The 23,516-nt window shown below is 58.1% G+C and overlaps 1 protein-coding gene across 1 annotated transcript in view; it reads right to left on the bottom strand.

Moving 5' to 3' along the window:
* Positions 1 to 23,516, bottom strand: part of ATP6V1B1 (ATPase H+ transporting V1 subunit B1) — a 54,490-nt gene that overhangs the window by 1,522 nt on the left and 29,452 nt on the right. Inside the window, exons 3-12 of the mRNA XM_090035162.1 lie at positions 22,773 to 22,871; positions 14,481 to 14,574; positions 9,844 to 9,921; positions 8,474 to 8,613; positions 5,126 to 5,227; positions 3,837 to 3,934; positions 3,177 to 3,300; positions 2,609 to 2,759; positions 1,542 to 1,624; positions 92 to 196 (exon numbers count right to left, since the gene is read on the bottom strand). Coding sequence (XP_089891288.1) covers positions 92 to 196; positions 1,542 to 1,624; positions 2,609 to 2,759; positions 3,177 to 3,300; positions 3,837 to 3,934; positions 5,126 to 5,227; positions 8,474 to 8,613; positions 9,844 to 9,921; positions 14,481 to 14,574; positions 22,773 to 22,871 — 1,074 coding nt within the window. The remainder of the gene's footprint in view (positions 1 to 91; positions 197 to 1,541; positions 1,625 to 2,608; positions 2,760 to 3,176; positions 3,301 to 3,836; positions 3,935 to 5,125; positions 5,228 to 8,473; positions 8,614 to 9,843; positions 9,922 to 14,480; positions 14,575 to 22,772; positions 22,872 to 23,516) is intronic.

A 23,516-nucleotide genomic window follows, 5' to 3' on the forward strand; every position in this document is an offset into this window, starting at 1 on the left:
AGCCGGGAGTGATGCCACCAGGACAAGGTTTGGGGCAAGGGGAGAAGGGACAGGAGGGGGAATCCCCAGGCCGGGACCCCTCTGCACTCACCAGCTGGTTGGAAACGTCACCGTGATCCTTCCTGGTCATGCCCTCCCCGATGGCCGACTTCATCAGCCGGGACAGAGAGGGCAGGACGTTAATTGGGGGGTAGATCTGTGGTGGCAGAGAGCACATTAAAATCACAGAAACAGAAAATGAGGGTGGGAAGGTAACTCAGGAAGTCGCATCGAGTCCCACCCCCTGCAGCCCCCGGCAGGGAGGTGACGGCTGCTATTCAATCCCCCTCGGTCTTCTCGTCTGCAGACTCAATCAGCCCATTTCCCTCAGCCTCTCCTCACCAGTCCTGTCCCCCAGCCCCACAACCATTTCCATTGCCAGTTCTCCAACGTGCCCACATCCTTTCTGCAGTGGGGCCCACAGCTGGACACAGGACTCCAGATGTGGCCTCCCCAGGGCTGAACAGAGGGGAAGCATCACTGCCCTAGACCTAATGGCAACGCGCTTCCCAACGCAGCCCAGGATGCCGGTCGCCTTCTTGGCACCAAGGGCATCCCGTTGTCTCCTATTTATCTTCTTGTCCTGTCACCCCCAGGTCCTTTTCTGCAGTTCTGCTGCCCAGCCCGTCGCCCCAGCCTGCCCCGGTGCAGGGGGTCGCTCCCTCCCCAGTGCAGGACTTTGCACTTGTCCTTGTCGAACCTCATGAGATTGCTTTTGGCCCAATCCTTCAATGTGTTGAGGTCTCTCTGGATCCTAGCCCTGCCCTCCAGCATATCTACTGCTCCCCCCAGCTTGGTGTCATCTGCAAACTTGTCATCCTCTCGTCCGTGGACCCAGCCCCTCCCCGCAGCTCCTCCAGCCTGTTCTCATGCATCTTGCTTCCAGGCCTCTGATCATTTGTGTTGCTCTGCCCTGGGCTTTTTCCCGTCTGTCCACCTCCTTCCCGAAGTCTGGGCCCAGCCTGTCTGTATTGCACTTGCTGCTGCGGCTGTGACGGCCCCGCATGCCAAATGCACCCGGGAAGCCGGGCCAGGGCTGGGCTAGCGCACGCCGAGCCCCTGACTGTCGGGATCTGGCAGCCACGGGGGCCCAAGCCGGCAGGTTGGGAGCTAGGCGGGCGTGTGGGCACCACGTTGCAACGTGGCCATGCCGTTCACCCTGTGATCCCCCCGCAGCCGGTCACGAAGGGTCCTGCGAGAGGGCTCAAGGTATGGGCAGCTCATGCCGGGGAGTGACAAGGGCAGCATTGCATGCTGCTGTCTTTGGTTCATCCTCTTGACAGCTGAGTCTGCAAGAGCCTCTGTCCCGCACCCTTGGGACTGTCATTCAGCCTGCAGCATCCCGTAGAGAGGCTACAAGGGCACACTGCCACACCCCACTGCCACAGGCTCGTGCGTTTCCACTCGCACAGCGCCCGAGGCAAAGCTCCTCCTGCCTCTGCCCAGCACCCTTGTCCTTCGGGACGCGTGGGGAGGGTGGGGAAGGAGCTGGCACGCGGGACCTGTCGGTTGTGCAGCTGCCGGTCCACGTAGATCTGCCCTTCGGTGATGAAGCCGGTCAGGTCAGGGATGGGGTGGGTGATGTCTGAGGAGGGAAGGGCAGAGCAAGGGTTAGCTCTTGGGGCATGTCGACCTCCTCCCAGGGGACCCCCACATAACACCCTCAACCAACCCGGGCATGCACGCAACTCAGCCCAGTAGGGGAAACGGTGCAAAGACTGCCCATTGCAGGAGGGGGGCTCATATGGGTCCCACAGCCTCTGAGGCCAGGGCAATGCCCCCTCCCCGCTCCAGCCCGGATTCCCACCCGGACCGCAGCCCTGCTCCATGCAGAGCCGCGGCGGTGTGGAGGAGCCTGAGCCTGCAGCCGGTCTCAAGCCCATGGAGCAGGACGGCGGCGAGGTGATACAGGCACAGCGCAGCATCCCAGCTCCGGTGCCCAGGCCCCGCTGTCCAGCAAGGAGAGGCCAGCTCCAGCTCACGCCTCTGCAAGCTGTAGCAGGACCCTGGGTCCCCTCGGTAGCATCAGCCCCGTGAGGACCGACCGATTTCACTGCTCGGCCCCGAAGCCCAAACCGAGAAACGTGGCTGTGAGCTGACCCTGTGCAACGTGGCAGGGTGTTTGCTGAACTGAAAAGCCACCAAAATGTGCTATTCTGGGCTCCGGGCTGGGCTCGGGGACCATCCGTTTCTTGAAGCATCACACCGAGGTCATTTCCCGGCTGCAACCTGCCGGGTCCCATGGTCCCCGAGAGGGGCCGCTGGGGCTGGACCCGGGGGGTAGGTCTGATGACTGATTTTGGCCTGAGAAATAGGGGAACTGGCGCAACCTCAGAAGAGGAATCAGGAGCTGGGAGCTGAGTTTGCGCCCGCTTCTCTCCTCCTGCTCCTGACACGGCTGCAGTCCAGGAGCATCGCAGGCCCCGAAAGGCCGGAGGGAACCAAGCGTGGGATAAAGACTGCCCTGGAGGGGATAAGGGGCTTACTACTGCTGCCAGCAGCTGCTCAGGCTTGCAAGGCAGCTCCAGTCCCTGGCCCCGCCTCGGACCCCGCCACGTCCCCGGCTCACCGTCGTTGGGCATGGTCAGGATGGGGATCTGGGTGATGGAGCCGTTGCGGCCCTCCACGCGCCCTGCCCGCTCGTAGATGGTGGCCAGGTCCGTGTACATGTAGCCGGGGAAGCCCCTGCGCCCGGGCACCTCCTCTCTGGCGGCCGATACCTGCAGGGACGAGCGGAGCATCAGCCGTGCGCGTCTCTAGCAGAGGTCGGAGGCAGAGGAGCTGGGCTAGGAGACCGGGATCCCCGGGGCCAGGGCTTTTGGGCATTGCGGGCAGTTGGCGGGTTCATAGACACTAGGGGCTGGAAGGGACCGCTGGGTCCAGCCCCCCGCCCTTATACATATATATATATAGACATTAGGGGCTGGAAGGGACCGCTGGGTCCAGCCCCCCGCCCTTGGGCAGGAAAGACGGCTGCTCACTAAAAGCCTCAGCTCAGCAGCTGTCAGAAAGGCAAACGGTTCATTAGGGACGATGGAGAAGGGAACGGTAAGCGAAACGGAGGGGACCCCGGGGGCGCGCACACCTTGAACCCTGAGGTGCCCCTCCGCGGGGTGGGGGCCCGGTGCCGCACTGACCTCCCGCAGGGCCTCGGCGTAGGAGCTCATGTCCGTGAGGATCACCAGGACGTGCTTCTCGCACTGGTAGGCCAGGAACTCAGCCGTGGTGAGGGCCAGGCGGGGGGTGATGATACGCTCGATCCTGCGCGGGAGGGGGGAGAAGGGGCCCTCTGCAGCCCCCCTGAACCTGGGGGCGGCCGCCTGCCCCTGCCCCGTTGCAACGGGCTGCTCCATGGACCCCACGGGCCGGCCCGCCGCAGGCTGGAGGGGGACGCGCCGCTGGCGAGCGGCAGTCGGGGGGCCACGACCCCCGTGCCAGGAGCTCGGAGTCCGCTCAGCAGCCGGCACGGCGCCGTCGGCTTTCGACGCTGCGCCTGCGCCCGGCGCTGCGCGCTCAGCACCTGGGGGCCCCCCGCTAGATGCGCTGACCCCGGGGCACCGGGTCTCTGCAGGTGTCGTGCCTCCAGGCACGGCGGGGGGCCGGGCACCCTCGGCTGCCGCGGGGGACACGGGCAGACCGCTCGGCCGCCGGGAGTCGTGCCCCTGCACCGCTGGGGACCCACGCCCCTACCCTCGAGCTATCCCACTTGCTCCGGATTTACCCCCAGGGCAGGGTGAGCAGGCCCAGGGTCCCTGCTCTGGGGGTCTGCGCTCTGCTTGGGGTGGGCGGGCACTCACGTGGGGTCGTTGGCCAGGTTGAGGAAGAGGCAGACGTTTTCCATGGAGCCGTTCTCTTCGAAGTCCGACTTGAAGAAGCGGGCAGTCTCCATGTTCACCTGTCAGCAGCCCATGGCACGTATGTGTGTGCATGTACCTGTGTCAGTCTCTCTGCCCCGTTTTACAGGTGGGGAGACTGAGGCAGGGGTCTGGGAAGTGGCTTGAACTCGGGAAGTGGATGGTGGGGATAGGGCTGGCTCCAGGCCCACAGCTCAGCCCCTGCTCTTGGCACTCTTTTGCCCTCTTCCTGCTGGTGCATGATCTAAGGGCTTGCACACACACACGTGCACAAACACATACACACGTGTGTGTCTATGCACGCACACACCCACATGCACACACACGAGCGCATGTACATATGCACGTACATACACACATTGATGCATGCACACACATGCACTCCCGCATGCACACATACCCATGAGCACACATGCGTATGCATATATAGATGCACATAGATGCATGCACACCCACACATGCATGTATTCATGCACAGACACCCATGAGCATGCATACGTATGCATGTATATATGCAAACAGACGCATGCACACACAGGCACACACACCTACATGTAAGCATGCACATGTACACACATATATACGCACATATATGCATGCACACACATGCATATGCATATGCACACTCACACATACACAGACATGCACACTTACCCATGAGCACCTGTATGTATGCACAGATACGTACATAGATGCATGTGCACACATGCTTGCGCGCACACACGCACACATGCTCACACGCATGTACATGCCCCACCCCAAGGGTGCAGCTGCTGAGCACAGTGAGTGGCTGCATCACACAAAGCACCTCGGGGTGTCCCTCTGGGTGCCAGCAGGTGCTGGGGTGGCCGGCACTGTGGTTCCTGCAGCTGGCAGGGGGGGAGGCGGGGAGTGGAGCTGGCTGCGTGGTGGGGGAAAGGCACCTGGTGCTGCTGACGGAGCCCATGGGGCACAGTGAAGACCGTGCCAGCCCCGGGACCTGCCCAGCCTCCCCACAGACCCCGCTGCCCTCCCCCGGCCCTAATGGACCATGCAGAGGAGGCAGGGAGGCTGACCCGCATTGCTGCAGGGTCATAGCATGAGTGACCTGTGCTGCAGGCAGAAGTGGGGGTGCCCCCTGAGGGGGTGGTCAGCCTGGAGTGAGCTGGGGGGCTTTGTCAGCAAACACCCATGCCTTAGGGCACCCCTGGGCCAGCACGGTGCTCCTGGCCACCACCCCTGCATGGACTCACACCCATGGCAGCGAAGACGATGGCAAAGCTCTCCTCATGGTAATCCATCACGTCCTTGGACTTCTTCACCAGCCCGGCCTGCCGGCAGATCTGCGCAGCAATCTGGGGGGAGAGAGGAGAGGTCAGCACATAAGGAAGGGCCCCGATCCAGGGCTGGATTCTGCAGCCCTCACTTCTGCAGCCTGGGCCGTCTCCCACGCCCACTCCCTGTGCATGGGATCATTTGCTTGTGAGCATGTGTGTGTGTGAGCTCCACTAACTCCTGGTGCACAAGACCACCTGCGGCGGGGTGTGCATGCATGCACATGCATGTGCATGAGCCCACCCCCGCAGCCCCTGGTGCATGGATGCTTTGGGGGCTGCATGCATCAGCATGTGCATGAGCCCACCCCCCCAGCCCCTGGTGCATGGATCCTTTGGGGGCTACATGCACCAGCATGCGTACAAGCACACGTGTCTGTTTTAGCTCACCTCCCACCCCCCACCACAGGAAGTTCCCTGTCCTGGGTGTGTGTGCTGGTGCACATGCATGTGGGCACACGCCTATGTGATCAGATGCCCACTGTTCCCTTCCTCCCACGTCTGCATACTCGCATGCCCGCGGTCCCCTGCTCCTGCACGTACCTGGGCAGCCAGGACAGCTCCCTGCCCCCTGGCCAGGGACAGGGGCCTTAAAGGAGCAAGGTCCCTGAGGTTTCCCTTGCTAGGGAGAGGATGGGGTGGTCCTGGAGGCACTAGCAGCCTGGCTTGGGGAGAGATCCCTTTCCCTAGTGCCCAGCCTGCAATGAAGCCTGTGGGGAGCTCTGGGTTGATGCAGAAGACCCCCAGGGAAGGGATGACCGGAGGGCACAGAGGAGCCCTATCCTTCCTGCAGCTTTAGCCCTCTGCAAAGCCACGACCAAGCCCTCCGGGCCAGAAGCAGATGCCCTAGTGCCCCCCCTCCACTCCCGGGGGAGAGGACCAGCCATCCAATCTCAGCCAGCCACTCTCCCAGCTCCCCTGCGCCACGCACCGCTGGCTCGCCTGCGTCGGACTCGCCCCAGACTTTATGATATTACCTTTCGCCTGTCACTCCCCATCCGTCAGGACAGTTTCCACCCTGCTGCAGCCCGGCCTCGTGCCCCAGCTTTGCGTGTGGGGCTGGCACAGGAGGAGAGAGGGGGCCAGTACGCTTGCCGCTCGGCTGCACGGACGGATCCGCTCAATACATCGCATTTGCAGCGGCACCGGAGACAGCGGCAGGGAGCAGGGGGCACAGCCGGGCATTTCAGCCCCCACAGCTCCAGCGCCCAAACTGACTGGCTGTGCAGGGCCACTTGGCCGAAGGAGATGTCCAGCTGCACCAGCTCTCTTCTCTTAAGGCAGTGGCTCTCAACCTTTGTAGACTCAAGGTACCCTGGATAAACTTGGGGGTCTCCTCGACAGACTCCAGGCACCCCGGGTAGACTCAAGGACCCCCTGGATAGATTCGAGGTTTCCCTGGACAGGCTCAAAGTCTTTTGGATTGATTTGAGGGCCCCTGACTAGTTTATAACAGGCCACAAGATCCCCCTCGGCCTTCTCTTGTGGAGGCTGAACAGGTTCAGGTCCCGTCGCCTCTCCTCGTAGGGCCTGCCCTGCTGCCCCCGACCATGCAACTGGCCTCCTCTGCACCCTCTCCATGCTGACCACATCCCTCCTGAAGTGCGGCGCCCAGAACTGGACGCAGGACTCCCGCTGCGGCCTGACCAGTGCCGCACAGAGGGGGAGGGTCACCTCCCTGGCCCTGCTCAAGATGCATCTGTGGGTGCACGACAAGGTGCGGTTGGCTTTCCTGACCGCGTCCCCACACTGTCGGCCCGTGTTCATCTTGGCATCAGTGATGACTCCAAGATCCTTTTCTGTCTCTGCACTGACGAGAAGGGAGTTCCCCAGTCTGTAGGTATGGTGCCGGTTGTTCCTCCCCAGGTGCAGCACCTTGCACTTGCAAATGTTGAAACCTGTCCTTTTCTCGTCTGCCCACCCCTGTAACCTGTCTAGGTCTGATTGTAGCCTGTTGCACCCTTCCAGTGTGCCCACGTCCCCCCACATCTTAGTGTCATCAGCAAATTAGAACAGGTGCTTTTTACCCCCTCGTCCAAGTCACTGATGAAGATGTTGAACAGTGCGGGCCCGAGGACCGAGCCCTGGGGGACCCCACTGCCCACATCCCTCCAGGTCGAACATGACCCGTCTGTGGCAGAAAGCCACCTTGGTTTCTCCCCAAAATCTCTGCCCTGTGACACTGTGACTAAAATCTCTGTGCTGTGACCATTTGATGAGGGTGGGCCCTGCACACACGGGACCGCACCCTCGGCCTGTCCATTTAGGTAACCTGAGCTGGCTGCATTCCTGAGGGAGGGGGGAAACCTGCTCCCTCTGCCCAGGGACTGGCATCACCTACCTGGGTGGGGGGTTTCTACCTGGTGGGCTGGAATCTGCCCAGCAACTGGTGATGTATTTCAAATTGGTTGGCTGACAGCCAACTGGGGCTGACCTCCACTGGACCAGGTGAATGAAGTCACGGGGGCTATATAAGTTGGGGGGGGAGTGAGGCGGGTTCTCTCTTCGGCTATGAGGTGAAGCAGCAGACATGCGGGGGACACAGAGGAGCTTTACCATCTGAAACTGGTTCTCTCTCACCCCAAAACTCATGAGCAAGGAACCGCATGCCTCCAAAGGGAAACTTCACCGGCCTTTGGAAGATGCTTGTGAGTAAGCTGCTCAATTGGATTAGATATCTAGCTGGCAGTAACTCAGATGCGGGATCAAAAAGCTACCTCAGCCATACTGTTTGCTCTTCAGGATTTCTAAGATATTGCTCAACCCTGTACCCTAGTTTACCCTACCCCTTGTAATCAGTAAAGTTTTCCTTTTGGACTGGTGTGGGAGACTTATTGAGGGGTGGGTCTAAATTATGCCTAAGAGACCCCTTAGGTCTGTGGACTAAGGGAGACTGTACTTTTTGCCCACGGACTTGGGGAAGTACCCCAAAGGCCTGTACTGGGTCGAGTACCCATAGGACTGTTAGGTCTGTGTTTCCCCAAGGACACAGGGCCGAGACAGTCCCTTCTTGGGGTGGTGGCAGCTACATTACCCCCAGGCTAGTGAGTGTGCTCCGGGAAGGGGGTTGGCCAGACATAAGGCGCCCCTAGGGAGGCATTCGGAGCCTGGCAGGTGGTTGGGTGCAGGGAGGTGTGCGGCTCAGCACAGGAGCACCCCCTACTGGCCTGCCACACAGCCGCTCTGATGCTAATACAGTGCATGCTCCCTATCCCTGCCGCCCCCATCTCCGTTGCAGAAGCAGCCTCTGGGAGGAGTTGGGACTACCTCATTGTGTGGGAGGCCGGCTGCAGAGAAGATGGGGATCTTCTGGCCTCTGGCGATGCTGTTCATGACGTCAATGGGCGAGATGCCCGTCTGGATCATCTCCTCGGGGTAGATCCGGCCATGGGGGTTGATGGGCTGCCCTGGAGGATGGCAAGAAGAGGAGGGCATGGAGTCAGGCAGGAGGCCAGGCTGTCTTTTCGGGTTTGCTACCGTGGGCATTGGGACCTCAGAGGATCTGGGTTTTTTTGGGCTGGACCAGGAAAATAAAAGGGAAACATTCACACAGAGAGAGGCAGGGAGGAAAAGAAGGAAAGAGAAGGGCTTTGGGTGCACGCATATTGCAATGTGACGCTCCTAAGGCTGGCTAACCCGCGTTACTCACTGAGATTCGAACCCAGGGAAGACAGGGCACTGGGGCAGATCTGGGGGGCATTGGGCAATTGCAGCCCACTTTGATTCCTGCTGCACCCAAAGTTTAAATCCAACTGCCTTGGAGAGGCAGTGGCATTTCTATTCAGGCAACACTGAAGGAGTCATAGATTTCATAGATTTCATAGACATTAGGGCTGGAAGGGACCTCGGGAGATCATCGAGTCACTTGACTTCATAGCTTTTTATCATCTTGATTCCTGCTAATCTCTTTCTACTCCACAGGGATGAGTGCCCCTCTCTCCTTTTTAATGCTCTTGATGTTCCTCCAATCAAGCTCGCTTTTCTTCTGCGATCCTTGGCTGCTCCTGGTGACGGCCCTCCTATTTCACAGCCCCGCACACTTTTTAACCCATTGCAGTGAAGTCTTATTTGTTTTTGCTTTCATCTTACACTGTACAACCCAGCCCTGGGCCCTGAGCCTATTAGTAAAGCTTCTGGTTTGTTTTCACCTGGAGAAAAATCCGTGTTGTTTTATATGTGTTGATACACCTAGCTGTCTGTACCCTGTTTGCACTTTGCAAAATCTTTATTGCTGGGGCAATAAAGAAATAGCACATCAAGAACTAGGTGAACCCTGTTTGCAATGCGTGGGAAGCCGGCAGAGCTGAACTCGAGATGAAAGCCAAGGGGCCTCGTCTTTGCTGTTTTTTTAACCTGGGCTACCTGGCCAACTGTATGCATGGTGTAAGGAGGAGAGTTGGTCTGGGCCTGCTGGTGTGTCCTCAGTCTCCAAGCCCCACTCAGACCTCCCTCCGTGCCCTGTCTGGCAAGCAAAAAGGCCACACTGGGTGCCTCCAGGATGTGGAAAAGGGCAGAGCCAGCCTCCTCTTAAAAACCCACCACTTCCAATTAGGGAGAATTAAACCAAAGTAAGGCCCCGTGGCATGTTCAAGCATCCTAGGTGAATGCCACGTTAGTCCACCATGGGGGTTAATTACCATTAATATCCAGGAAGTCCTCAGCCATGACAGTGGGGCCTTTGTCGATGGGCTTGGCCGAACCATTGAACACCCGACCTGCAAAGAGAAATGCAGCTTATACCCCTGTGCTCTGGGCCCAGCCGTGAGACTGTTTGCATAGGGACAGAAGAGAGGAAGGGGAGCTTCATGGGTGATGCCGGGGGCCGGGGATGGAGAAGGGGGTTCTGCTCATGGGAACCTTTTCAGTGTCAATGGATCAGTCCCTAAAGAAATGCAGCTTGGGCCTGACCCCTGCGAACCTGGGCTGAGCTGGGCGAGGGGGCAAGAAAGAAGGATGCAGTTTTGGAAAACTGCGAGTCTTTTGGCTCCATATTTCCCAAGGAGCCTTTGACGCTGCCTTTGCAAGAGGGGTTTTCTCCTCAGCCAGCTCTGTACTTCTGCTGCGACCCAAGCCCAGAGGGTCCTGGCTGGAGGGTCTTGCCCCTCAGGCTCAGACCAATGCTGCACTGGGGCAGCAAGGGATTTCCCCCTGCTCAGACTGGTCCAGACTGGGGGGTTTTGACCTTCCTCTGCAGCGGGGGCACGGCCTGGGCCTGGGGTGTCTGGAGTCGTATCAACAACAGCAGGACGTTGGTGGCTGTGGCCCCCCCTGCTTTTCCTGGGGCGGGGGCAGGTGTGATGTCTGGTGCTGTGTTAAGGGTGACAATCCTCTTGCTAAGAGCTCAGACCCTGGGTTTGTCTGGGCAGGTTTGGACAGGGCTGATCCTGCTTCTTGAGGACTCCTTCTGCCCCGTGTCTCTAGGATTTCTGACAACCTCGGAGCCTCAATTCTCCACCCGTGAAATAACACTGACTCCCCACTACTTGGGTTATACACTGCAGTGTACACAACCTGGGCAGAGCAGCGTGTACACCCTGGGCTGCTTGTTACAACCTGGGCAGAGTCCAGCATAGCAGAGCCTGATGTCCACTTAGTTATTCCTTGGCTTCTCTAATAGCTATGCTCATATCCACATTTTGTTCAAAATACAGGCATCAAGTTTATCCCAGGAACGCAAGCCCTCATGGCTGGAGATAAAAGGGGTTTTCACTGCAAAAGTTTGTTTGCAAACCAGCCAGACTTTGGTTTTCTTGGCGGAAGTCTGCTTGAGAACCTGGAAGTGAAAGTGGGCCAGGAAGAGAAAGTGAAAGGGACCCGTTTGGCTTCCTTTTCCAAGAAGAATGGGGTCAAATCAGACTTTGCCCCATGGAGCATCCCTCCCCGAAGCCCCTGCTAGCAAGCCTCAGTGCTGCTCTCTGCAGAAAAGGACCTGGGGGTAACAAGGGACAAGAAGATGGAGATGAGCCAGCAGTGTGCCCTTGGTGCCAGAAGGCAACCGGCATCCTGGGCGGCATCGGCAGGAGCGCTGCCCGCACATGGAGGGCAGTGATGCTTCCCCTCTATTTGGCACCGGGGAGGCCACATCTGGAGTCCTGTGTCCAGCTGTGGCCCCCACTACAGAAAGGATGTGGGCACATTGGAGAACTAGCAATGAAAATGGTTGGGGGGCTGGGGCACAGGACTGGTGAGGAGAGGCTGAGGGAAATGGGCTGATTGAGTCTGGAGAAGAGAAGACCGAGGGGGGGTTGAATAGCAGCCTTCCCCTCCCTGCAGGGGGGCCGCAAAGAGGATGGAGCTGGGCTGGTCTCAGTGGGGCAGATGGCAGAAGGAGCAATGGGCTCAAGCCGCAGCAAGGGAAGTTGAGGTTGGATATTAGCGAAAACTTTCTCCCGAGGAGGGTGGTGAAGCACTGGAAGGCGGTGCAGTCTCCATCCCTGGAGGTGTTAAAGACCCGGGTAGACAAAGCCTTGGCTGGGACGATGTAGCTGGGGCTGGTCCTGCTTGGAGCAGGGGGTTGCACTAGATGTGACCTCCTGAGCTCCCTGCCAGGCCCTATTGTCTAGGACTTCATGATTCTTTGTTATCAGCTCCATGGGGCTGGGTGCACTGTTTCTCCCACTTGGCTTTTGCTTTTTTTGTCAGGCCGTTCTTCTGGGCACTCCCATTTCCCAGGTGCTCGGTTTAAGATGCCTTGGACAACCTTGCAGATGGGAGGGTGGGAGCTCAGCCCTTTCTGCTTGTGATGTGTTCATGCTACGTCAGGGGTTTAGCAAAGTGGAAGCCAAGGTCAAAGCCAGTATCAGTCAGCGCCCCAGAGAGTCAACACAGGCTCTGGGCATGGGTGTTAGTGGACACCCCACAGTCACTCTCCAGCAAAGAAGACAGCTTTGCTGGAGAGACCTAGGGAGCTGGACTGAGAGCTTGCTTTGCTGGGGAAACAGCCCTTTCTTTGCATGGGGAATATGCTGGGGAAGAAGGGAAAATCCTGCAAGCAGCAAAGGCAGCATCGAGGCAGAGAGACCAGGGCCGGAAGGGGCTATGAGGGGTGTCTGGCCTGGCCCCCTGCGCGACGCAAGATGCTTCTCTACCAGCCCAGAGCTCATCCAGCCTGGGCTGGGAAACCTCCAGGGAAAGAGGCTCTGTCTGGTCCCACAGCCCTAGCTCTAGACAAGAGAAAGGAGGCTCCGATGTGCCCCCCACTGCTCAGCCCCCATCCCCAACCTGCCTGCAATGCGGCTGCCGTCAATCTGAGCGCATGCGAAGGGCAGGGAGTGGGGCAACGTGTGTTGTCTCCAGAGCACTTTCCACCTGTCAGCTCAAGCCGGAGCTGCTCTATAGATCGGGCATCAGGCACCGCAGCACGGGGTTGGAGATCGATAGCGTCACGCAGCCCGTGTTCGCCTCGGCCCATCCCAGCCCTCCCTCCTCTCACCCCGCGTGCCGGGGATGACCTGCGAGGACTTTCTTCCGGTGCTTTAAGAGGGACGGGGAAAGCGTTGTCGTTGTCACAGCCGATCAAGCTCAAGCCGGCTGCGGGGACGGATGGGGAGAGGGCGCCGCAGAGCATGAAAGGTCAGTAGCCTTGGCATCCGCAGTGCATCGCTTCGTCTCCGGCACGCGGCCGGGCGAGACGCTGCTCCAGAAAAGGGGCCGGAGAGGGATAAGGGGGAGGAAGCCGATAAAACAGAGCACCTGCCTCAACGGGAGCCTGAGTGGGATGGTTGCAGGACCAGTCACTGGGCAACTGTCGGATGCAAGGTAGCATCTGTCCTCGGGCCGTCACGGCAGGGTGGGCCTGTGCCTGGGTGGGCTCCTGCCCGGTGTCCCCAGCTGCCAGGAGCCACATGGGATGGAGACTGGGGGACCAGCCTTAGCTTAGTGTCCCCACATCACCGCTTCCAGATTGGAAGTGAACTGACTCGCATCTGCCCCAGGGCAGGGGCTGGCAAGAGGCAGCGATTATAATACCTTCATGCAAGGGAGCAAGGGAGCACGAGTGACCTGTTGGCTTCGAGCAAATTGCTGCCCCGGGTTAAGCTGTGGACAGACTGCACCTATCCCAGGGTAGCTTGCAGGGGAGGAGAGGAGGTAGTTTTACCTCAGCTATTTCCTGGGGCATTTCTACTGGGAGCAATACCCTGTGTGTCTATGCCTGAAGAAGGGGGCTGTACTGCATCTGTCAAAGCTTCAATCAAGCTGCAGCTGCTTCGTGTTTTTACTGACAGCTTAAGTTTTTTTACTGACTTAATTCTGACAGCCATTTTCAGCCTGATCTTTTTACTAGTAGTCAGGAAATTTACTGACACTTGGCAACCCTGGGGGTGGAAAAATGGGGGCATGGACAAACCATGAAGGAGTGCCCTGCCTCCTTCCTCCCTGTTTCCACCATTGCAAAGTGCGGGGTGGGGTGGGGGCGGGAGCATTGGAGGAGGAAATGTGGGGCTGGGAGGGACCTCCCAGGTCATGGGGTCCTGCTCGCTGCCCCCTGGACTGCACCTGGCCCCAGAGCTGCCCATGGGTCTGCCCCAAGCATGTAAGATCTGCACCCGGGGGGCTTTTCTGAAACACCCCAGCCATGGAGCTGTAGCTATGCCCCATGGCCCCTGCCAGATGCAACAGCTTTGGGGCACCCCCCAGTGCTAAGTCCGTAAGGGACCTGCTTTTCCGTCCACCCCAGCACGGTCCCCCTCCTTCTCTGGACCATCCCCATCTCCAGCTGCTGGGCTTCGCACTCTTCTCTCTTTCCCTTCCCCCTCCCAGAGGCTCAAGCTGGGGTGAAATCATGAGCTCCCTGTTGTGGGTCTGGCTAATAGACCCCCCCCCCCCCGCCGGGACATAGCTATCACCCCAGTGCTGCTACATCGGACAGGAGCCAGGGGACACTGGGGGGCATTTGAGGCTTGCATTGAGAGGCAAACAAATCCCTGCTGTCATCTGGTCTCTAGAGGCCGTGTAGCTCCCAGTGTCAGGGCTCCCGGTTCTGCCGGTAGCCTCTGAGCACTGGGAGAACTGGGAGGGTGTTGCTTTATGGTTAAGATATACTGGTAAGAGGAGAAAGAAGACGAAATGGAGGAGATGCCAGGCAGCAGCCGGGGTGGGGGGGCTGGAGGGGTGCCGGCCGTGACATCTGCAACGGGGGGTGCCTCGCAGTAAGCCCCACTTGGAAGGGGGCATACAGAGGGGACTGGCACAGTGGGGAGCCTGCCCTGTCTTTCTTCCTCCCTGACACTGCTGCCCTGAGCTAAGCCTATTCTCAGCCACCGGCTGGACGTACCCAGCATGTCCTCGGAAACAGGCGTACGCAGGATGTCCCCCGTGAACTCGCAGGAGGTCTGCTTGGCATCGATCCCAGACGTGCCTTCAAATACCTGCAGAGATGGGGTGGGGGGTCATAATTAGCAGCAATCAGCAAAGATTAACAGCAAAGGGTTGGAGAGGGCTGGGAGGGTCCAGACGGATGGAGGGGGGAGCGAATCTGGAGGTCAGGGTAGGTGATTGGTGCTGTGCTGGTTGCCCCCTTCTCCCCTTTCTGCTCCTTGTATCAGGGGGGTTTTAAGCCTCCCCCAGAGGTGCTGGTGCTGCTGCAGCCCAGGCTGGGGCTGGGGCTGGGGCTGGGCTGGGCACCCCGCAGGGCCTGGCTGGGGGGTCTTGCCCCTGCGCTCAGGCTCAGCCCCACGCTGCACTGGGGCAGGAAGGGCTTTCCCCCCTGCTCAGACTGGTCTGGACTGGTGGGGTTTGCCTCTGCAGCGGGGGCACGGCCTCAGCCTGGGGTCTCTAGAGCACCTATTAACCTCCTTTGCAGCACCAGGACCTTGGCCTCCTAGTGAAGCCACTTCTGTGCCAGGTTTGGGTGTGATACCCGGTGCTGTGTCAGGGATCGTGGCACTTTTACAAAGAGTTTAGATGATGGTTTGTCTGGGCTGGTTTGGGCAGGCCTGATCCTGCTTTGCGCAGGCGATGGACTAGATGCGACTCCGCAGGCCCCTTCCAGCCCCACGGCTCTGTGATTTCTGTGAAGGGAGCGATTGCGGATGAAAGCTTACTCCTCTCTGAATGAGTCAGTCCATAAGGTGCAACTGTGCCCTGGCTTCTGCCTGACTTCAGACTAAAATTGCTGAGGACCTTTCTGTGCCTGTTCAGAGAGGGTGCACCAGAGGGTGGGAGAAAGCACCTGGGAAAGACAGTCCTGAATGATCAAAACCCTGCTGTGAAGACCATTAAAGGCAGTAGGACTTTTTCCACCGGTTTCCACGTGCTTTGGTCGTGGCCATCCACGGGGCAGCTGGATTCTCCATGCATCCTCTCTCCAGCGAGGGCAGGACCAGACTGCACTGCCTGTCTGCCTGACGCCCGCCTCTGGACCCGGGATGCTCCAGGTAGGCCTGCAGCCACCCCAGTCCCTGGCCACGGGAGGGCTCTGGGCCACGGCAACCCTGCTGCGGTTTCTGCGTGCTCTTGGGCTGCAGCACCCTGGAAGAGGAGGTTAGATGCACATCTTGCTGGGGTCGCTTGACCCCAGTACTCTTTCCTGCCATGGCAGGGGGTCGGACTCGATGATCTGCTCAGGTCCCTTCCGACCCGACCAACTATGAAACTATGAAACTATGACCGCAAAGCTTGCACGTACTTGCTGGTTGGGTAGATCAGCAGCAGTAGCAACGTGACACTGTTGTGAAGTGATTCTCCTGCTCTGTTCAGCACTGCGGATCCGCTAGAGGATAAAAGCCTACTGCTGCTGCTGCACCTGATGTCTCAGCAGTAGTCCAGCTGTCGCATGGGGGGGCTCCAGCCAGGCTGGGGACACAGGCACTGGGCATGGGTTTTGGAGGCCAGGCTTCACCTCCTGAGTCTTCAGGCTGCTCGCCTGCCTGCTGGAGGCTCTGCTTCCTGCTACCGACAGCGCTCTCCCCTCGAATGCAGGCCAGGTCCCCTGTGAATGGGGACATCTGAGCGCAGCTGATGTCAAAGAAGGGCTGCATCTGTGCACATATATGTATGTATGTATATACACACATGCGTGCACGCGTGCCTGTGTGTATTGGGGCCCTGATCCGTATAGCCCTGATCGTGAAGTCATCTCTGCTCCATGAAGCGCATCTACCAATGCACCCACCTCTGACTGGGCTGTGCCAGTGCTCCTGCTGCGACTCGTGCCCAGAGGTACCCGGCTACCAGGGTCAGACCCATGCTGCATTTGGGGTCACGAAGGAATTTTTCCCCTGGTCAGATTAGTACAGACTGGTAGGGGGCAGGGGCACAGCCTCTGCCTGGGATCTCGTAAGCGTAGATTAACCTTTGCAGCAGCAGGATGCTGCCTGCCGCGGCCTCCCTGATTGCTCTGTGGCAGGGCCAGGTGTGATGACTTGCGTTACACCAGGGGTTACCCAGGCTTTTTGCTAAGAAGTTCAACGATGAATTTGTATGGGATGGTTTGGACAGGGCTGATCCTGGAGGTCCCTTCCAGCCCTACTCTTCTATGACTCTGCAGCTCTATCATCTGAGCAGAGCTGACTTCGGGCTTAGGGCTGTATATACCTATATCTATGCATGTATATACATACATATATTTGTACATATTTGTACGTGCATACATAGAAATAATGTGATAGACCAATATGATAGATAGATAGACAGATAGATAGATAGAAAGAAAGAAATAATGTGATAGACCAAAGTAATATGATAGATAGATAGATAGATAGATAGATAGATAGATAGATAGATAGATAGATAGATAGAAAGAAAGAAATAATGTGATAGACCAAAGTAATATGATAGATAGATAGAAAGATAGATAGATAGATAGAAAGAAAGAAAGAAATAATGTGATAGACTAAAGTAATATGATAGATAGATAGATGGATGGATGGCCTAATCCATACAGCCCTCCAGCATCACCCAGTCCAACCCCTGTGCCACTGCAGGACGTCGTGTCCCTACCCCACCCCAGACAGGCCCCGTCCAGCCTCTGCTGGGACCCTCGAGGGACAGAGACTCCACACCTCCCTGTGCCACGTCCTTCTGCTTTGGCAGGGAGGAAGGTCTTCCTGAGCTGAGCCCCTGGTTCTGCAGCCAGGATACACATGGCCATGTTACCCAGCTCTTACAGAAACTTCTCTGACTCGCAAGTACTCAAGTGCCCTTTCTTTAGCTGGCAGAGACCCTGCGACGTCGGTGCCTGCCAGGAGAAAAAGAGGCATCCGGGTTCCCAACAGGACAGTTAACCCACTAAACGGTATCACACACAATGCCCCTGCTTCTCGCGTGGTCTCTGCACCTTCGCGGCTACATCACTTTTCCTATTGCAGACAGCAAGGGCAGGTCGGAGACGTGGCTGTGTCTGCAGAAGCCAACTGGAAGGGAGATACAACTGGAAACCGCTGCTATTTCCTGCCCCATTGGAAAGGCAGCAGAAAACCGCTCCCACTACTGCGTGGATCCTGGCAATCGGGGGCAGCAGAGCCGGGGAGGCTCCCAGCTGTCCCCGGATCTGATCAGAGCACCGCACTCTCCCAGAGATGGGGAGACGGGACCAAAAGCACTTTGATGAAGATAGTATTTGACACCATTTGTCTTAATTAACTTCCAGGCCACAGCTTTAATTGGATCTATGTGGCCTCTTGCAAAGGGTGGAAGAATGGGGCCCATTCAGGCCGGCCCCTTTGCACATCTGCAGCTTGGCAGGTGCAAGGTGGGGGGTTGCACCCTCCCTCTCCGGTTCACGAATGTGTGTGTGTGTGTATGTGTGTGTGTGTGCATGCATGTGTATGTGTGTGTGCATGCGCACTAGGGCCTTCCTAAGCTGCTTCTGTAAAAGACTCAGGTTCTCTGCGGCTGACTCCCTAATAGGATTAAAAGGGCGCCGCGAAGGTCCCAGGGGCATTAGAGGAGTGAAATTTGGCAGCTCACCAGCGGAAGAGGTCCCGGGCAGGTCAGCAGTGCTGCTCCCTGGGTTCAATGCCTGAGCCCCTTCGGTCACGGCTGGATGCGGGGGGGAGGCGATGGGGGCTGGGAGCTTTCGGAGAAAGCCCTGGTCTTGCATGCATTTTTCTGCCAGGCTTGGATAGGTTTGGATTTAGTCTGGGCAGGGCTGACCCTGCCTTAGGAAGGGGGTTAGACTAGGTAACGTGTAGAGGTTCACTTCTCTAGGATTCAGGCCATAGGTGGCTCTGGGAAGCCCCCCCAGAGCTGACCCCGTGGACCATTCAGGCTGTCTCTGCCTTCCACAGCCAGCGCCGTACCTGGGCCCTGACCTTGCAGGTGGGGACCAGACTTGACCCGTGGATAAGCAGCGCTGTTGAGATGCTGATGGATCATTAGGATGCCCAAAACCAAGCCAAGATCCTAATGCATCTATGGGCATCTAAGAGGTCCTTAGCACCCGAATGCAATTCTTTTTCCACCCTGGAAACTATTAACCCCAAAGGCGTGTGGGTCGTCTCTTCCCTTGCTGCTCCTGGTGGCTCGGGTTTAAGGCTCAGAAAACAGCATGTTACAACAGCAGATTGATTGGCTTCTCCAGGGTTGCAGCAAGGAGGAGCAGGAGGCCTGATGGGTGCAGTGAGATCTGGCCTCACAAAGGCAGGGACAGAGCTTTACCCCAGAGCTGCAGCTGTGTATGCATGGATTGAATCCCATAACTGCCCCCTCTCCCCGGGGACTATTTTAGGATAGTGTCACAGCATCAGAGACGTGGGGCTGGGAGGGACCTGCAGAGTCACATCCAGTCCCAGCCCATCCCTGACACAGCCCGAGACGTCACATCCGACCCTGCCACGAGGAACGCAGGCGCCCCGCAGCAGCCAACATCCGGCTTCGATAAAAGATGGTTAATCGATGCGGAGGAAGGCAAACCTCCCAAGTGCCGACCAGTCTGAGCGGGGGGAAATCCCTTCCTACCCCCAGTGCAGCATGGGGCTGAGCCTGAGCGCAGGGGCAAGACCCTCCACCAGGACCCTGCGGGATCGGTGCAGCAGGAGCAATGGCCCAGCCCAGCCCCATCCCCAGCCTGGGCTGCTGCAGCACCAGCATCCCTGGGGGAGGCTTAAAAATCCCCTGATACATGGAGTAGCAAGGGTGGGAGGCAACCAGCACAGCCCAGAGCCTGGACGTCCCCACAGCATCGCTGTGTTTGGATCTACCCAGTGCCCATCCAGCCTCTCCCTGAACCCCCCAGTGATGGAGAGTCCCCCCGGTCCATGGTGTACCTCCGGCGGCCCCTGCTCTGACAGTGAAGAAGTTTGTCCTGATTTCCAACTTCACCCTGCTTCGGGCTGTTGCTCTGCATCCTCCTCTCTGCAGCAGGAGAGACCAGGCCCTTTCCCTCGTCTCTCCCGCAGCCCTTCAGGGACGCGCCGGCTGCTGCCATGTCCCCTCTTAAGCACCTTTTCCACCAGCCGAACCTGCCCAGCTCCTTCGGCCTCTCCTCACAGGACTTGCCTTCTAAGCCCTTGCCCATCCTGGTCGCCTGCCTCTGGGCCCTCTCTCACTTCTCCAAGTCCTATCTGAAATCTGAAGCCCCAACTTAGACATTAGGCAGTCCATTGCGAGGACAGGTCCATAGCAAGCAACCATCCGGGTGAGATTTTGGGAGCTGGTTGGTGCTCTACACAGGGCTGGGCAATCAACCCCCATCCCAGCCTGGGTCCCAGAACTCTCCATAGGCTGTCCGGCGGCTGCCAGCGTTTGGGGATGTTCCCCTTGCGTGTATACATCTCATCTGCAAAATGATCTTCGTCATCAGTAATCCCTCGCAGTCAAGGGTGATTTTTTCCTACAGTTGCCTTATCGGTGGGTCTGAAGGTGGCTGACGTGGCCAACCCAGGATCAACAGACCCTGCTGCAGCTTGAGCACATGTTTCCATGCAGGGTGGGTGGCTCTGGTTCTTGGTTTGGTCCCTGACACGCTGTTTCTCCTGCTCCTGCTTTTTCATCTCCTGTTGTCATCGTGAGGTTTCAAAGTACTGAGATCCCTGCAGCAGATCTTCCTCCATTTGGGGTGGTCCTGGGCGATTGTCTTCCCCGAGTTGATGTCAATGCTGCATTTTTTCAAGCCTTGAGGATGTCCTTGAAGCACTTTCTCTGCCCGCCCGTTGAGTGTGCACCTTGGATGAACTGGGGGAATGAGACTTGCTTCGGGAGACTGAAGCTGGACGTCCGGATGACGTGGCCGGCCCAGTGAAGCTGATGTTGGATGATCATCACCTTGATGCTCCTGGTGTTTCCCTGTGAGAGGACACGACTGTCGGTGCACCATCTTCTCACTGGATTCGAAGGATCTTCCCGAGGCAGCGTTGATGCTATGGCTCCAGTGACTTGAGGCATTTCCCGTACGTTGTCCATGTCTCAGCTCCATACAGCAAGGCGGGGATCGTGACTGCTGGATAAACCAAGAGCTTGGTTTCAGATCTGATGTCACGATCTTCAAACACCCATTTCCTCAGGCATCCAAAGATTGCATTCACACATTTGAGCCAATGCTGGATTTCTTCATTGATGTCAGCACCTATAGTCTGAGCACTCGGGGACCGACCCCTTGAGACTTAAGGATGGAGGAGACCTGATCAAGGGAAGGGGAGCCATCAATGCTTGTTGGAAGAAGCATTAGTTTTAGACTTCTAAAGCAGTGGGAAATCCCACTCATGCAAACACGAACGCAGTTGCAGTGGCATAAACGGGAAATTTCGTGGCATGTACAAACGCCCTTGAAGATCTTCTCAAATGAGACTTTGCTGTTGATGAGAGCGTTCTCCACTCCATCCCACAACACCCAGGGACGATTGCAGAAGCCCTCCAACCCTTGACGAATTGAAGAAAGCCATCAGGCAGATGAAGAAGGACGAGGCTTCTGGAGCAAGTACCACATATAAAACTATTATGGACTGAGCTAGCTGTACGTAGACCGATTACAAGCTGATCACAACTTGTGAGCCTGACTACGACAAACTGAAGATGGGGAAAGGTCCTAAGTGAGGCTGGAAACAAATGAAGTGGAAAAGTGCTGCAGAAGCCCAAGCAGAAAGTGGGACTATAGAGATATGGAAAGACGAAGTACGAAGACAAGACATCAGCCAGCGTCATGGAGAAGTGGGGCTGGAAGGCACCTGCAGAGGCCATGTCTAGTCCTGTAAAGGCAATAGAGTGAACCACTGGTCACCCACCCTGCAGGACTGGGGATGGATACACCTTTCCCCTGTCCCTGCCCCATCGCCTTCATGTTTCCCCTGCAGATTCCCCAGCCCCCAGGAAGGCCCTTGCCTGAAACCTTCCTCCTTGCACCCTCACACCAGGGCAATGCTGGCTTATGGTGTGCAAAGTCCAAGCACGGCTTTAGAGACTGTTGCTGGTGGCAGGGGTGTGACGGGGCTGTACCATGCAGACCCTCCTGCAAGAAAGGGGCTGCAGCCAGTCCAGGCTATGGTGCATGCATCACCTGAGCCCCCGAGCGCACAGATGCTCATCCCCACTTCTCATGCATTTCATCCCCTGGCACTGATTGTTTTTATAGAAGCAGGATATTGGCTGCTGTGGTCCCCCTGCTTTCCCTGTGGCCGATTTGGGAGTGAGGTCTATGTTGTGTCAGGGGTGAGGGTAGATACGTATAGATTATGGCTTGTCTGGGACAGTTTGGACAGAGCTGATCCTGCTTCAGGCAGGGGTCGGACTAGATCTGTGGGTCCCTAAGACCCAGTGTCCACTCTCTTTGTCTATCCCTGGGTTGCAGGCAGCTGCCCATCGCTGTGGTATCGTAGAAATGCTAGAGACATGGGGTGGCAGGGGGCCTGCAGAGCTCACGTCTAGTCCGTCCCTACCTGAGGCAGGATCAGCCCTGTCCAAAGCAGCCCGGACAAACCCAGTGTCCAAGTTCTTGGTAAAACTACTGTCCCCCCTCACAGCACACAGACATCACACTGACCCTGCCACATTTAAAACCAGGAGACCACAGCAGCCAGCGTCCTGCCACTGCAAGGGTTGTTCATATACACTCATGAGATCCCAGGCCCAGGCAAACCCACCCCCCAGTTTGGACCAGTTGAGCAGGGGGGAAATCCCTTCCTGCCCCCAGTGCAGCGTTGGGCTGAGCCTGAGCGCAGGGGCGAGACCCTCCAGCAAGGACCCCACGGGGTGGGTGATGGCAGGAGCATCGGCCCAGCCCTGCCCCATCCCCAGCCCGGGCTGCAGCACCCAGCACTTTTGGAGGAGGCTTAAAACCCCCCCGACACATGGAGCAGAAAGAAGTGGGGGGCAGGATCCCCTCCACCCTATACAGCAGCCAGCACAGCCCAGTGGGGAGAAAAGCAGTTTCTACTGAGCAAACAGTTACCCTGGGGTTGAAGCAGCGTAGGGGAGTGGGCACACAGCTGCTATCCTGGGGTAACTTCCCCCGCGGATAACTGTGCCCCAGAGGGGGGGACTGACCCCGCTGTGCGGCGTGAGGTTGTATACGAGTCCACTCTTCTTTTCCCCTGGGATAAATGGATAGATGAACAATTGCAGCACCTCTTCTCCCCCCGAACTGCCTCAGGTAGAAGTTTGGGCTGGGAGGTGGGCTGGGCGGGTGCCTTACCTGGACGATGGCTTTGGACCCCACCACTTCCAGCACCTGCCCGCTCCTGGCCGTGCCGTTGGGGAGCGTGAAGTTGACGATCTCCGCGTACTGGGCGAACTGCCGGGAGACGAGCGAGGCAAGGGTTAGAGCCGCTCCGGCCCCGTGCAGGAGCCCACCCCTTGCTGGAGGGGCTGGGAACTGCGTGGGGAGACCCAGCCCGGCTGCAAGTCCCTTCTGCCCCCACCTGCACTCTCCTTCCCGCCCCCCCATGCCCTCCTCTCCTCCTGCAGCACTGGGCTGGGAGCCAGGAGACTGACCGGGGCTCCGTTCCTAGCTCTGCCACTGACTTCCTGAGTGCCCCAGGGCAAGTCTCTTCTCCCCCTAGCTGCCCTATGGGCATAACAGCTCTACCTGGGCCTCAAAGATCGCTGGGACCCCAAGGCAGGGTGGGAGAGGGGCAAAAGGGCCCAGGAGCGACCTTCCCTGGAGGTTTCCCAGTGGAGGCTGGATCATCTCTGGGAAGGGAGGGTGAGGAGCAGCATCCTGCACCCCTGCAAGGGGTCAGGCCAGACCCCCCTTCGGGGCCCTGGGGCTCTATGACCCTGTGAAGGGAGTTGAATGCAATGAAGGGACCTGGGGTCCCCTTCCAGTCTGATGTTTCGACTGAGACCCTCTGCTACGACACACGTACAGCACCAGGCCCCAGAGACCCCGCTCCCCACCTCTTCCAGCCACTCCCCTCCTGCACGTGCTGCACTGACT

Source organism: Crocodylus siamensis, chromosome 2 (assembly GCF_052110815.1).
Source record: "Crocodylus siamensis isolate JL-2025a chromosome 2, ASM5211081v1, whole genome shotgun sequence".
Classification (NCBI taxonomy): domain Eukaryota; kingdom Metazoa; phylum Chordata; order Crocodylia; family Crocodylidae; genus Crocodylus; species Crocodylus siamensis.